General features: G+C 38.9%; 1 protein-coding gene across 1 annotated transcript in view; it reads right to left on the bottom strand.

The window, feature by feature from the left end:
- The window catches only part of LOC132433968 (cilia- and flagella-associated protein 54), a 216,771-nt gene that overhangs the window by 143,679 nt on the left and 55,998 nt on the right, over positions 1 to 17,094 (bottom strand). The window contains exon 19 of the mRNA XM_060025420.1: positions 417 to 593. Coding sequence (XP_059881403.1) covers positions 417 to 593 — 177 coding nt within the window. The remainder of the gene's footprint in view (positions 1 to 416; positions 594 to 17,094) is intronic.

Genomic DNA, 17,094 nt, shown 5'->3' with positions numbered 1-17,094 from the left:
ATCATTGGCTCTCAGAGTAACTTCTATACCCTTCAAATGCCTGATTCTATCTCAAGGAAACCTTCTTGAAGTTGAGCACACTAGGACGTCAGCATATGACTGTGTCATGGTAAGGAAGATACTTCAAAATGCTTCTCTCTCATTTCTCCTTCCTATATATCTGCGTGTAGCAATACAGGAGTAAGTTTCTTATAGTGAAGCTATAAGGAGCCAAAAGGGAAACAGCATAAAGGAAAAAGGGTCATGAAGAAACTACAGATAGTTAAAGATACTGGAATACTAATCCCAGTGTTCAGTGTTTATATTAATCAATAAGATTATTCAAGCCCTAAAAGCAATATAAGTATTCATTATTATAGTCATAAAAGCACTTTACGTTGCTTTCCATGAGGTAAAGGTCATAACAGACAACATACCTTAACATCAGAAATAAATGGAGCAGGTTTTAATGTCACAGAACAATGAGTTCGGGCTAGCAGGATGGGTGGAGGAGGTACTCTGCTTTTCTTTCTTTTGGCAATTTCCACATATTTCTGATATGAATACAGTACACTTTGTTCTGCTTCGGTCTTCTCAATTAAAGAATATGCTTCCTATAATAAAGTGTGAAAATAGGAAATCACATTTCAAGAGCTTGAACTTCATTGTATTTGGAGAATTCTGGTGATGTTAAACATTATCTTGATATATGTATTTTTTGATGCTCAGTGGTATACATATTTCAAGTAGTAAATGATTTTCCAGAAGTAAAAAATAGCTAGATTTTCCAGAAGTAAAAAATAGCTAATAAATAAGGCCAAGTAAAAAATAGCTATTAAGGCAATGACATTATATTTATATGTCTAACATGTTTATCATCATTATCATACATTAATATATTTCATTTTCAAATCAAACCCTCTGAATATCTGCAATCATATTTCATTGTCCTTAAAAATTTTGTAACAATATTATCTGCATTGATACTTATGAACTATACACCTACACTCAATGCAACTTGAAATGTGACTCTCAAGTAATGACTATTGGTATATGTGGTTTATAAAATTATTTAAAACCAAATTATTGATGGTTTCTTACTATCAGCAAAAACAAATAAAATATACAGAAGTACTTATTCTATAAACCTAAAGGAAAAAGCAATCACCTTTTTAAAAGGTTACACATTTAGTGATATCACATGAAACAAAAAAACATAAAAATCAGAAAATCTAAATAATATTTCAAAATAAATATAGTAAGGCTAACTATAACACCAATAATAATATATGTAAATGAGTTAAACTCCTCTTTTACATAAAATTAAAAAGCAAAGACTCTGAGCACTAAAGCCAAAACCCAAGTAAAGATTAAAATTGAATGATAGAGGGGAGACGAGGGGGAGATGACGGAAGAGTAAGACGCGGAGATCACCTTCCTCCCCACAGATACACCAGAAATACATCTACACGTGGAACAACTCCTACAGAACACCTACTGAACGCTGGCAGAAGACCTCAGACCTCCCAAAAGGCAAGAAAGTCCCCACGTACCTGGGTAGGGCAAAAGAAAAAAGAATAAACAGAGACAAAAGAATAGGGACAGGACCTGCACCAGTGGGCTGGAGCTGTGAAGGAGGAAAGGTTTCCATACACTAGGAAGCCCCTTCGCGGGCAGAGACTGCGGGTGGCGGAGAAGGGAAGCTTCGAAGCCGCGGAGGAGAGAGAGCGCAGCAACAGGGGTGCGGAGGGCATAGCGGACAGATTACCGCACAGAGGATCAGGGCCGACCGGCACTCACCAGGCCAAAAGGCTTCTCTGCTCACCCACCGGGGCAGGTGGGGCTGGGAACTGAAGCTCGGGCTGGGGTTGGCAGCGTGAACACAGCCTACAGGGGGCTAGTGCACCACGGCTAGCCGGGAGGGAGTCCAGAGAAAAGTCTGGACCTGCCGAAGCAGCAAGAGACTTTTTCTTGCCTCTTTGTTTCCTGGTGCGCGAGGTGAGGGGATTAAGAGCGCTGCTTAAAGGAGCTCCAGAGGCGGGCGCGAGCCGCGGCTAAGAGCGCGGGCCCCAGAGACGGGCATGAGACGCTAAGGCTGCTGCCGCCACCAAGAAGCCTGTGTGCGAGCACAGGTCACTATCCACACACCCCCTTCCAGGGCGCCTGTGCAGCCCACCATTGCCAGGGTCCCGGGATCCAGGGACAACTTCCCCGGGAGAACGCACGGGGCGCCTCAGGCTGGTGCAACGTCACGACGGCCTCTGCCTCCGCAGGCTCGCCCCGCCCTCCGTGCCTCTCCCTTCCGCCCCCCACCGCCGGCCTGAGTGAGCCAGAGTCCCGGAAGCAGCTGCTCCTTTAACCCCGTCCTGTCTGAGCGAAGAACAGACGCTCTCAGGTCGTGACCTACACGCAGAGGCGGGGCCAAATCCAAAGCTGAGCCCCTGGGAGCTGTGAGAACAAAGAAGAGAAAGGGAAATCTCTCCCAGCAGCCTCAGAAGCAGCAGATTAAAGCTCCACAATCAACTTGATGTACCCTGCATCTGTGGAATACATGAATAGACAACGAATCATCCCAAATTGAGGAGGTGGACTTGGAGAGCAAGATTTACGATTTTTTCCCCTTTTCCTCTTTTTGTGAGTGTGTATGTGTATGCTTCTGTGTGAGATTTTGTCTGTATAGCTTTGCTTCCACCATTTCTCCTAGGGTTCTATCCGTCCGTTTTTTTTTTTTTTTCTTTAAAAACATTTTTTTTCTTAATAATTATTTTTTATTTTAATAACTTTTCTATTTTATCGTACTTTATTTTATCTTCATTCTTTCTTTCTTTCCTTCCTTCCCTCCTTCCTCCCTCCCTCCCTCTCTCCTTTCTTTCTCTCTCTTTCTTTCTTTCTACTTTTTCTCCCTTTTATTCTGAGGCGTGTGGATGAAAGGCTCTTGGTGCTGCAGACAGGAGTCAGTGCTGTGCCTCTGAGGTGGGAGAGCCAACTTCAGGACACTGGTCCACAGGAGACCTCCAAGCTCCACATAATACCAAACAGCAAAAATCTCCCAGAGATCTCCATCTCAACACCAACACCCAGCTTCACTCAACGACCAGCAAGCTACAGTGCTGGACATCCTATGCCAAACAACTAGCAAGACAGGAACACAAACCCACCCATTAGCAGAGAGGCTGCCTAAAATCATAATAAGTCCACAGACACCCCAAAACACACCACCAGACGTGGACCTGCCCACCAGAAAGACAAGATCCAGCCTCATCCACCAGAACACAGGCACTAGTCCCCTCCACCAGGAAGCCTACACAACCCACTGAACCAACTTTAGCCACTGGGGACAGACACCAAAAACAACGGGAACTACGAACCTGCAGCCTACAAAAAGGAGACCCAAGACACAGTAAGATAAGCAAAATGAGAAGACAGAAAAACACACAGCAGATGAAGGAGCAAGATAAAAACCCACCAGACCTAACAAATGAAGAGGAAATAGGCAGTCTACCTGAAAAAGAATTCAGAATAATGATAGTAAAGATGATCCAAAATCTTGGAAATAGAATAGACAAAATGCAAGAAACATTTAACAAGGACCTAGAAGAACTAAAGATGAAACAAACAACGATGAACAACACAATAAATGAAATTAAAAATACTCTAGATGGGATCAATAGCAGAATAACTGAGGCAGAAGAACGGATAAGTGACCTAGAAGATAAAATAGTGGAAATAACTACTGCAGAGCAGAATAAAGAAAAATGAATGGAAAGAACTGAGGACAGTCTCAGAGACCTCTGGGAAAACATTAAACGCACCAACATTCTAATTATAGGGGTTCCAGAAGAAGAAGAGAAAAAGAAAGGGACTGAGAAAATATTTGAAGAGATTATAGCTGAAAACTTCCCTAATATGGGAAAGGAAATAGTTAATCAAGTCCAGGAAGCACAGAGAGTCCCATACAGGATAAGTCCAAGGAGAAATACGTCAAGACACATATTAATCAAACTATCAAAAATTAAATACAAAGAAAACATATTAAAAGCAGCAAGGGAAAAACAACAAATTACACACAAGGGAATCCCCATAAGGTTAACAGTTGATCTTTCAGCAGAAACTCTGCAAGCCAGAAGGGACTGGCAGGACATATTTAAAGTGATGAAGGAGAAAAACCTGCAACCAAGATTACTCTACCCAGCAAGGATCTCATTGAGATTTGATGGAGAAATTAAAACCTTTACAGACAAGCAAAAGCTGAGAGAGTTCAGGACCACCAAACCAGCTTTACAACAAATGCTAAAGGAACTTCTCTAGGCAAGAAACAAAAGAGAAGGAAAAGACCTACAATAACGAACCCAAAACAATTAAGAAAATGGGAATAGGAACATACATATCGATAATTACCTTAAATGTAAATGGACTAAATGCTCCCACCAAAAGACACAGATTGGCTGAATAGATACAAAATCAAGACCCATATATATGCCATCTACAAGAGACCCACTTCAGACCTAGAGATACATACAGACTGAAAGTAAGGGGATGGAAATAGATATTCCATGCAAATGGAAACCAAAAGAAAGCTGGAGTAGCAATTCTCATATCAGACAAAATAGACCTTAAAATAAAGACTATTAGAAGAGGCAAAGAAGGACACTACATAATGATCAAGGGATCGATCCAAGAAGAAGATGCAACAATTGTAAATATGCACCCAACATAGGAGCACCTCAATACATAAGGTAAATACTAACAGCCATAAAAGGGGAAATCGACAGTAACACATTCATAGTAGGGGACTTTAACACCCCACTTTCACCCATGGACAGATCATCCAAAATGAAAATAAATAAGGAAACACAAGCTTTAAATGATACATTAAACAAGATGGACTTAATTGATATTCATAGGACATTCCATCCAAAAACAACAAAATACACATTTTTCTCAAGTGCTCATGGAACATTCTCCAGGATAGATCATATCTTGGGTCACAAATCAAGCCTTGGTAAATTTAAGAAAATTGAAATTGTATCAAGTATCTTTTCCGACCACAGTGCTATGAGACTAGATATCAATTACAGAAAAAGATCTGTAAAAAATACAAACACATGGAGGCTAAACAATACACTACTTAATAACGAAGTGATCACTGAAGAAATCAAAGAGGAAATAAAAAAATACCTAGAAACAAATGACAATGGAGACACGACGACCCAAAACCTATGGGATTCAGCAAAAGCAGTTCTGAGGGAATTTTATAGCAATACAATCCTACCTTAAGAAACAGGAAACATCTCGAATAAACAACCTAACCTTGCACCTAAAGCAATTAGAGAAAGAAGAACAAAAAACCCCAAAGTTAGCAGAGGGAAAGAAATCATAAAAATCAGGTCAGAAATAAATGAAAAAGAAATGGAGGAAACAGTAGCAAAGATCAATAAAACTAAAAGCTGGTTCTTTGAGAAGATAAACAAAATGGATAAACCATTAGCCAGACTCATCAAGAAAAAAAGAGAGAAGACTCAAATCAATAGAATTAGAAATGAAAAAGGAGAAGTAACAACTGACACTGCAGAAATACAAAAGATCATGAGAGATTACTACAAGCAACTCTATGCCAATAAAATGGACAACCTGGAAGAAATGGACAAATTCTTAGAAATGCACAACCTGCCAAGACTGAATCAGGAAGAAATAGAAAATATGAACAGACCAATCACAAGCACTGAAATTGAAACTGTGATTAAAAATCTTCCAACAAACAAAAGCCCAAGACCAGATGGCTTCACAGGCGAATTCTATCAAACATTTAGAGAAGAGCTAACACCCATCCCTCTCAAACTCTTCCAAAAAATTGCAGAGGGAGGAACACTCCCCAACTCATTCTACAAGGCCACCATCACCCTGATACCAAAACCAGACAAGGATGTCACAAAGAAAGAAAACTACAGGCCAATATCACTGATGAACATAGATGCAAAAATCCTCAACAAAATACTAGCAAACAGAATCCAACAGCACATTAAACGGATCATACACCATGATCAAGTGGGGTTTATTCCAGGAATGCAAGGATTCTTCAATATTCGCAAATCAATCAACGTGATACACCATATTAACAAATTGAAGGGGAAAAACCATATGATCATCTCAATAGAAGCAGAGAATGCTTTTGACAAAATTCAACACCCATTTATGATAAAAACCCTGCAGAAAGTAGGCATAGAGGGAACTTTCCTCACCATAATAAAGGCCATATATGACAAACCCACAGCCAACATCATCCTCAATGGTGAAAAACTGAAAGCATTTCCACTAAGATCAGGAACAAGACAAGGTTGCCCACTCTCACCACTCGTATTCAACATAGTTTTGGAAGTTTTAGCCACAGCAATCAGAGAAGAAAAGGAAATAAAAGGAATCCAAATCGGAAAAGAAGCAGTAAAGCTGTCACTGTCTGCAGATGACATGATACTATACATAGAGAATCCTAAAGATGCTACCAGAAAACTACTAGAGCTAATCAATGAATTTGGTAAAGCAGCAGGATACAAAATTAATGCACAGAAATCTCTGGCATTCCTATACACTAGTGATGAAAAATCTGAAAGTGAAATTGGTACAACCACTATGGAGAACAGTATGGAGGTTCCTTAAAAAACTACAAATAGAACTACCATATGACCCAGCAATCCCATTACTGGGCATATACCCTGAGAAAGCCATAATTCAAAGAGTCATGTACCAAAATGTTCATTGCAGCTCTGTTTACAGTAGCCCGGAGATGGAAACAACCTAAGTGTCCATCATCGGATGAATGGATAAAGAAGATGTGGCACATATATACAATGGAATATTACTCAGCCATAAAAAGAAATTAAATTGAGCTATTTGTAGTGAGGTGGATGGACCCAGAGTCTGTCATACAGAGTGAAGTAAGTCAGAAAGAGAAAGACAAATACCATATGCTAACACATATATATGGAATTTAAGAAAAAAAAAAGTCATGAAGAACCTAGGGGTAAGACAGGAATAAAGACACAGACCTACTAGAGAATGGACTTGAGGATATGGGGAGAGGGAAGGGTAAGCTGTGACAAAGCGAGAGGGTGGCACGGACATATATACACTACCAAACGTAAAATAGATAGCTAGTGGGAAGCAGCCGCATAGCACAGGGAGGTCAGCTCAGGTATTTGTGACCATCTAGAGGGGTGGGATAGGGAGGGTGGGAGGGAGGGAGATGCAAGAGGGAAGAGATATGGGAACATATGTATATGTATAACTGATTTGCTTTGTTATAAAGCAGAAACTAACACACCACTGTAAAGCAATTATACTCCAATAAAGATGTAAAAAAAAAAATTGAATGATAGAAAATAGAATAGCCTTTCCAAAAAACTGCGCTGGGACAATTAGACATCCACCAGCAAAAGAAGGAAGTGAGACCCATACATCACATTATATACAAATAGTTAACTCAAAATGAATCATAGAACCAAATATAAGAGCTAAAATTATAAAATTCTTAGAACAAAATATAGGAGTAAATTTCTCTACATCCTTGAGTTAAACAATGGTTTCTTGGATATGACACCAAAAGCACACCAAAAGAAAAAGTAGGTAAACTGAAATTCTTCAAAATTTAAAACTTCAAATGATACCATCAAAAAAATAAAGACAACTGACAGAATGGGACAAAATATTTGCAAATCATATATCTGATAAAGGACGTGTATTCAGAATATATTAAGAACCGTTACAAATCAATAATGAAGAGACAACGCCATTAAAAAATGAACAAGGGGTTTGAATAGACATTTCTCCAAAGAAGATACACAAATGGCCAGTGACTGACTCAAGAAGAAAAACCTGAACACAGGAATAATGATGAAAGAAACTGGGAAAGATATCCAAAAACGATATCCAAAAAGACTTTCCCACAAGCGTCAGTCTCAACTGATACTATTTTTTAAAATATTTTGAATATCAATGAACTGATTAATTCTTATGCCATTTTTTAAATTTCTAACTACAGAGAAAGCTCCTCAGAGAATATTCTAAAATTATTATAGCTTTGATAACAAAACCTGAAAAAATGACTGCACTTAAAAACATAGAGCAATCTCCTTACAAATATAAATGTAAACGTCCTAAATAAAATACTAATACATTGATCTAACAATATGTTAAAGGAATAATGTACTGTAATTATATTGTCTCTCTCTCAGGAATAAAAGGATGATTTAATATTAGGAAGTCTAAGGATATAATTTAATTTATCCATAAATCAAATGAGAAAAATATGATTACAGTTTCAATGGCCAAAAAGATATTTGAACAGTTTTTTTTTTGTTTTTTTTTTTGGCGGTACACGGGCCTCTCACTGTTGTGGCCTCTCCCGTTGCGGAGCACAGGCTCCGGACGCGCAGGCTCAGCGGCCATGGCTCACGGGCCCAGCCGCTCCGCGGCATGTGGGATCTTCCCGGACCGGGGCACGAACCCGCGTCCCCTGCATCGGCAGGCGGCCTCTCAACCACTGCGCCACCAGGGAAGCCCTGAATAGTTTTTAATAGTCATTATTAATTTAAAAAAAAAGAAATGGAAAGAGAAGTCAAAAAGTATCATAAGACTAATGAAAATGAAAACACAACATACTAAAATTTATAAGATGCAGCAAAAGTAGTTCTAAGAGGGAAGATTTTAGCGAAAATGCCTACCTTAAGAACAAAGAAAGATATCAAATAAACAATCTAACTTCACACCTCAAGGAATAAGAAGAACAAAAAACCTAAGTCCAAAGTTAGTAGAAGGAACATCAAAGATCAGAGGGGAAATAGAGACCATAAAGACAATAGAAAAGTGTGTTAGTTTCTGCTTTACAACAAAGTGAATCAATTATACATATACATATGTTCCCATATCTCTTCCCTCTTGCGTCTCCCTCCCTCCCACCCTCCCTGGCACAAAAACAGAAAGATAGATCAACGTATTAAAGTTTTAAGTGAAAGGTAACAAGAGAAAAGTCTCAGAGTCCTTGATTTAGGTAAATCAGATAAATTATCTAATAGAACTCAAGGTAGACCTAATGCTAGTTAGAAATTAAAATCCTAACTTAGCAGGCTTCCCTGGTGGTGCAGTGGTTGAGAGTCCGCCTGCTGATGCAGGGGACACGGGTTCGTGCCCCGGTCCGGGAAGATCCCACATGCCGCGGAGCGGCTGGGCCCGTGAGCCATGGCCGCTGAGCCTGCGCGTCCGGAGCCTGTGCTCCACAATGGGAGAGGCCACAGCAGTGAGGGGTGCGCGTACCGCAAAAAAAAAAGAAAAGAAAAAAAAATCCTAACTTAGCGAGGTAAATCATTGAGCTGCTAATAAAATTCCACTTATAAGAAAGTGATTGATATACTAATTCAAAAAGATATATGCACTCCCATGTTCACTGCAACATCATTTATAACCTAAATGTGCACCACTGGAGTAATGGACAGAGAAAATGTGAGATGGATGGATAAATAACGGAATTTTATTCAGCCATTAAAAAAAAAGAAATCTTGCCATTTGCAACAACATGGATGGACCTTGAGGGCATTATGATAAGTGAAAGAAGCTAGACAGAGAAAGATAAACACCATATGATCTCACGTATATGTGGAATCCAACAAAAAAACAAAAACAAAAACCAAGCTCACAGATGCAGAGAACAGATTGGTGTTTGCCAAAGGTAGGGAGTTGGGGGTGGGCAAAAATGGGTGAAGGGGGTCAAAAGGTACAAACTCCCAGTTATAAAATAAATAAGTCATGGGGATATAATGCACAGCATGGTGAATATAGTTAATGCTGTATTGCATATGTGAAAGTTGCTAAAAGTGTAGATCTTAAAAGTTCTCATCGCAAGAAAAAATGTGTTAACTGTATGGCGACAATTATATAAGTTAATAATATATTATTAATACATAGTAACATAAGTTAACAAGACTTGTGGTGACCATTTAGCAATATATATAAAAATGGAATTGTGACGTTGTACACCTGAAACTAATACAATGTTGTCTATTATACCTCAATTAAAGAAAAGAAAGTGATTAGGGGTTTTTCTTTTTTTTTTTTTTTTTGATTAGGGGTTTTTTAAAGGTGGTTCCTCAAGTACAAGGAGGAAATATCACCAGAAAAGAAGACGCAAAAAATCAAGATAGAAAATTTGCATGAAACCAGCTCTACTTAATTGTGAAAGAGAAAGTATTATCGATATGGATGTGACTTGCCTATCCATGGCCAACATGTTGCCTAATATGTCTAACAAAACATGTTGTTTTGTTTGTTTTATATCTTTATTGGAGTATAATTGCTTTACAATGTTATATTAATTTCTGCTGTATAGCAAAGTAAATCAGTTATATGTATACGTATAACCCCATATCCCCTCCCTCTTGAGCTTCCCTCCCACCCTCCCTATCCCACCTCTCAAGCATAGAGCTGATCTCCCTGTGCTATGCAGCAGCTTCCCACTAGCTATCTGTTTTACACTTGGCAGTGCATATATGTCAATGCTACCCTCTCACTTCGTCACAGCTTACCCTCCCCCCTCCCCATGTCCTCAAATCCATTCTCTACGTCTGTGTCTTTATTCCTGTCCTGCCCCTAGGTTCACTGGTACCGTTTTTTTAGATTCCATATATGTGCGTTAGCATATGGTACTTGTTTTTCTCCTTCTGACTTACTTCACTCTGTATGACAGTCTCTAGGTCCATCTACCTCACTACAAATAATTTCATTTCTTTTTATGGCTGAGTAATATTCCATTGTATATATGTACCACATCTTCTTTATCCATTCATCTGCTGATGGACATTTAGGTTGTTTCCATGTCCTGGCTATTGTAAATAGAGCTGCAATGAACATTGTGGTACATGACTCTTTTTGAATTATGGTTTTCTCAGGGTATATGCCCAGTAGTGGGATTGCTGGGTCATATGGTAGTTCTATTTTTAGTGTTTTAAGGAACCTCAATACTGTTCTCCATAGTGGCTGTATCAATTTACATTCCCATCAACAGTGCAGGAGGGTTCCCTTTTCTCCACACCCTCTCCAGCATTTACTGTTTGTAGATTTTTTGATGATGGCCATTCTGACTGATGTGAGGCGATACCTCATTGTGGTTTTGATTTGCATTTCTCTAATGATTAGTGATGTTGAGCATCTTTTCATGTGTTTGTTGGCAATCTGTATGTCTACTTTGGAGAAATGTCTATTTAGATCTTCTGCCCATTTTTGGATTGGTTGTTTGTTTTTTTGATATTGAGCTGCATGAGCTGCTTGTATACTTTGGAGATTAATCCTTGGTCAGTTGCTTACCATATGATCCAGTAATCCCACTCCTGGGTGTATATCTGCAGAAAACCATAATTCAAAAAGACACATGCACCCTGATGTTCGTTGCAGCACTATTTACAATCGCCAGACATGGAAGCAACTTAAATGTCCACTGACAGAAGAATGGATAAAGAAGATGTGGTACATATATACAATGGAATTTACTCAGCCATAAAAAAGAATGAAATAATGCCATTTGCAGCAACATGGATGGACCCAGATATTGTCGTACTGAGTGAAGTAAGTCAGATAGAGAAAGGCAGATATCATGTGATATCCCTTATATGTGGAATCTAAAAACAAGGGTACAAATCAACTGATCTAGAAAACAGAAATAGAGTCACAGATATAGAAAACAAACTTACGGTTACCAGGGGGGAAAGTGGGGGGAGGGATAAATTGGGAGATTGGGATTAACATATACACACTACTATATATAAAATAGGTAACTAATAAGAACCTACTGTATAGCACGGGGAACTCTACTTAATACTCTGTGATGACCTATATGGGAAAAGAATCTAAAAAAGAGTAGATATATGTATATGAATAACTGATTCACTTTGCTGTACACCTGAAACTAACATAACATTGTAAGTCAACTATACTCCAATAAAATATTTTTTAATTAAAATAAAATAAAGTAAGCTATAAGGATATATTGTACAACACAGGGAATAAAGCCAATACTTTATAATAACTATAAATGGAGTATAACCTTTCAAAGTTGTGAATCACTATATTGTACACCTGTAACATATAATATTGTAAGCAACTACACTTCAATTAAAAAAACATATTGTTTTATTGCCACAAAACAATAGTACTGAAGTCCAAAGTACTATTGTCTGAATGCAAATCTCTCTGCCTATGGTTCCCACTAGAGAATGTGTGACCTGCCTCTTTTTACAAGTTACTCAAGGCTTATGATGACAGATTGACATTAAATACATTTGAAAATGACTTAACATCCACAGTGCAGCAAAACACTTGCAGAAAGATGTAATGCAATCTGGAAGGCCGTGATTAGGACACACCTAAACAACTATCACAAGACTGGAATGATAAAGTACCATATTTATTACTCATCTAGTAGATCTCCCGAGGTATATTCTGGGTTCTCAACAATATTATGTATATTTCAGAAGAAGATGAAAAGTAGGTTGTCATATCCAAGAATCCTGGCAAAGAATATTGCTGAGAATAAAATATACGCTTTATAAGATCTAAGAGAAAAGACAGAAAGAAATGTGTAGTTTGATAGAGAAAAATATATCTAAAGCATCAAAAATCATACTGATATGACAAAAAGAATATTCCACAGTGCTTAAATTAGAAGATAAAATAGTAGTAATAATAATGGCTAACATTTATTGACTGCTTATTCTATGTCAAATGCTAAGCATTTTATAGGCATCATTTCATTGAATCTTCCCCAAAACACCCATTTTACAGATGAAGAAATTAAAATTTAACAGAGCATGGGTAATTTGACCTTGGTCATACAGCTAGTCAGCGGCAGTACCAAAACTCTAATCCAAGAGCCTTATACTCCTAACCATTATGATTTCTTGTCTTAATACAAAGTGAAGTTAAAAAGAAGCATGGAGAGGCAACCAGAGATGAAGTTTTCTATGCAATAACGTCAAAATATTTAAAAGAAAAAAATCCTAAAATGTAAATATTCTAAAATCTCTGTCAGTAGTTTGAAGACTGCGGGTCAAAACATGACCTCAAAAGAGGGGGGTTAGAATCAAAAAGGGTTTTACTCTTTCTGAGGAAGACTTCAGCATGAACAATTAAAAAGAACTGAGAAGATCTCTGAAGAATATTGGCTTACATATATTTTTCCTAAAAAAAGCAAATAGAATTAATTTGACTAAAATGTTATAAAATAGGAAAAATCACTTCACTTGGTAATCCAGTTACTGCTAACACAGTTAATACAATGGTATTTAGGGGCCATCAAGATGTAAATTCAGGAAGTATTAGAGCCAGGAGTGATTAGAACTTCTAGTGGCCTGGGCTTCTTCATGAGTTCTGGTTTCAAATTAGGACCATAAAAGTGGATTCTGTATTGATTATAAAAAATAATCTGCTAATCTATAATGCTCCTTTGCTTAGAGTTGAAGCATTATGACTGGATTTCAGAACTGCTAAAATCATGTTAATTATTGATTTAAGTTTCAACATATAGTCCTAGGGGAACACTAGATGCATCAGTTAGGGCTCTTTGCAACAGAAGCAACAGCAACATGAGGCTTGGAACACAGCAGGTCCAGAGAGGCAAGAGGGTCTACAGAACACAACTAACATAGTCTAATCAGGACACAGGCACTGGAATGAATGAATGCCAACTACTTTTTGTCTTTTTATCCCTCTGTTCAAGATTCAGATTCCAAGAAGGGAGCAACCAATCAGCCTCGCTTGCATCAACAGTCCTCCTCTTGGCTGGCAGAGAAGAGAGGCCCTGAAAAGTCCTACCTGATTTCTTCTAGTGGGGAAGAAGAAATTCCTCCAAAGGTGATGTTTGGAAGAGGGAAATAAATGCTGGACAGAAAACAACAGTATACACCCCTGCCCCGGTACCCTCAGCACTTGGATTGAGGAGTATTCCTGCCTCTTCCCAGTGAGGAATTGCTCCGCAAAGACGCTGAAGGTTGGGCTGCTGGACTCTGAAGCGAACTAGGAGTGGTGATCATAAGCCATATGCTGACTCCTCTATTTATCGGAAGTAGAAAATCAGGGACATCGCAGGCTGGTTCCAGGTGCAATCCATTAAAATCAATCTGAGGTATAATGTGTAAAATGCCAATATGCACTTCCAGAAGTCAAATAACCGAGACAGGAAACCGAGAAAAATAAAGCCCCACAATCAAGAAAAAAAGCCAGCCATCTCTTTTGGAAGGCTAACGGGTTCTTATCAAAGGTTTGTCCCTCCATCCATGGCAACAAGCTAGTCCACCTTTAATGGACTTGGAATAAAACAGACCTGATGAGAGTATCCATCTCCACAAGGTCGGGAAACTTCTGAAAAACTAAAACAGGGTATGAATTATTTAAGGGTTCTGCAAAGACCCAGGCTTTTCAAATCTTTTTTATGGTATCAGGTGACACATCAAATACTGATTTGTGGATAATTTTATTACCAGACCGTGATAATGTAAAGCATGCTGTAATATAGCCCAAAAGAAAATGATTGCCAAGGGAATGAAATTTATTTGTCTTCTTTAAGGAAAGAAACTTTGGCAATTATTTGAGCCGTAACATCGTTGTTTATGAGAGTACCCTGAGGACTGATCATTAAGCTTTAACACCAGGATGAAAAACTGCCACAGAGGAGCAGAGGTGGCTATAGAAGATTTCGGGACTTCTAAATAAATATTCAACATTTCCCAGCTGGTGACAATTCTTATGGAGGGCCCCTCGTAAAAAGTAGAGCTTCTAAATGCCTCTCATGAGTCTAAGAGGATATTATAATTTTTCTTAAAATAGTTTCACTTAAGAAATAGAAGGAAAAGATACACAAGGAGAACATGAAAACTTCAGACCTCTCACATCTCCCGTGTGTTTCCAGTCACAGTGGTAGAAAGACAGAGACCTAACAGGGCAATGGGCATATTATGATAATATAAAGACAAGATTGCATCATAATAAACCAAAAGGGAAAATCCCAGAGGCTTTACTCTCTCTGGACTATGAGAGGCCATGAGATGAGTCCTGAGACAAACAGTTCTAAAAGAAAGATAAGTTTTACTTGCCATGGAAATAGGACTGAAGTACTAATGTCCTCCAACCACTAGGCAGTAGCGAGCGGCTGCAGAAGCATCTGCTGAGAAAATGGATCTGAACCCAGGAGTCTTCCAGCAGAGATCAGACACCACTTGGCCTGGTCAGCTGAGACTATCCAATACCATCATCAAATTCCTTCATTCAGATGCTGGAAATTCTACTGTAATGAGGCTCTCCCCTAATACTGCCAGGACAGACTTCCCCACCTTGAACACTGATAGCATCTGTTTATGCAGAATCCTTAGACTTCTTACGAGCTAGACTCTACTTTCTCTCTGGTCTCACCTCTTACCATCCTCTCCAAACACTTCCCTCCTCTTTGCCATTGCATCGAAGCTTCTGTTACACTGAATGACCTCAGGACCACAAGCACTCTATGACCCTTCTAGCCTCAGGACCTTTGCACAGGTTGTTCTCTCTGCCTTGCATGTCCTTTCCACTTTTGTCTTTCTCTTTCCCTGGGTACTCCTGTCTGTCTTTCAGTATTCAACTTCATGTCACTTTTTCTGGATGTTTCTTCAAATATTCCCCACTGTTGGGTCAGGTATTCGCTTCCTGAATTCCCCTGGCACTCTTGCAATTAGAGCACCTATGACAATGACTCATAATCACCTACTTACACGTCTATGTTCCCATAGACTGGATTTATCTTGAAGACAGAGACCACAAAGAGCAGGCAATCCATCAATACTGGTTGAATAAAGAAAGGATTTTTGTTTGTTTTTATCCCTTGCACTCAGCATAATACCAGGCACATAGTCAACTTGCAATAAAACATTTGCTGAATGGATCATAGGCACTCAAAAACATATGTTGGATGAATGAAGTGATGGACTTATGATCAGGAAGTACTACATACCAGAAATCTAAAACTCCAATATTCTATTGCATTGGCCAAAAACTTGGTTCAGGTTTTTCCGTAACATCTTACGGATAATCCGGAATGAATTTTTTGGTCAACCCAATACTTTCTAACTTCCAACACCTATCCTTCTAGCTCTCTCAGATTCTGATTTTCTGGTCCCTGATCTCATAGAGATGCCCAATCTCTTGATATCTCCATAGTCTACCAAGTCTTTAAAAGTCTTGATGGTGTTACTTCCTTCCCTACTCAATCTACACCCATTTTTCATTATGAACTTTTAACCTATACTTTCGTACTTTTATTAAAAATCCAGTCCAGTACAAATCTCTACTGTCACAAATATTCTACGGTCACAGCTACTAAGAGTACCACACCAGGATAATATCATACCAGCATGCAGATGAGGCCACCTGAAAATCCATGGTCTTCAACCTCAGCCAGAACTTCAGGATGCTGACCAGTCCTTTAACTTAGAGTCAGCTCCCTCATCCATTCCTCTCCACTCTCCAATCACCTTCTCTCTCCCCAGTCCAACTATTCACCCTCACTCTCCATGGCAGATTCCCTTGCCTCCTATTTTACACATGATTGAGATAAGAAGGCATCCACTCAACTCCCTGCCTCCACACCAATGGACTTATTGAAATCTACATCTGTCTGTTCCTCCTTCCCTTCTATATCGGAGGATGAGGTGTCTGCTCTGCAGCCCACCCTCCACTGAAGATGAACCACTTTACATGTGCTTTCAATCTCATCCCCTTCCCTATTCTATTAGAGGACCCCCACTATACGTCGAACTCTTCTTAAACTCTGTATCCTTCCCCTAGCTTTGACTTACTCTTTTCTTTCCCTTGTCAGACAAGCTACTTGTATTCTCTACCTCATCATATGCCATTCATTCAGCCAACACAGTCAAACTTTTGTGATACACAGGGGCAAAAATAAAACAGAAATGTGATTCCCCTCAGAAATTTAAACTCTAAAATCAACATACAATGAATAAGTAAGAAGACAGAACAATTTCCAGGTCAGAGAGAGACAACAACAGCAAGGCAACTGGTCCATAAATCAGCAATATCCATCTGGGAGAA

Source organism: Delphinus delphis, chromosome 11 (assembly GCF_949987515.2).
Source record: "Delphinus delphis chromosome 11, mDelDel1.2, whole genome shotgun sequence".
Classification (NCBI taxonomy): Eukaryota; Metazoa; Chordata; class Mammalia; order Artiodactyla; family Delphinidae; genus Delphinus; species Delphinus delphis.
The sequence above is the reverse complement of the archived record's forward strand: the minus strand, read 5'-3'. Positions and strand labels throughout refer to the sequence as shown.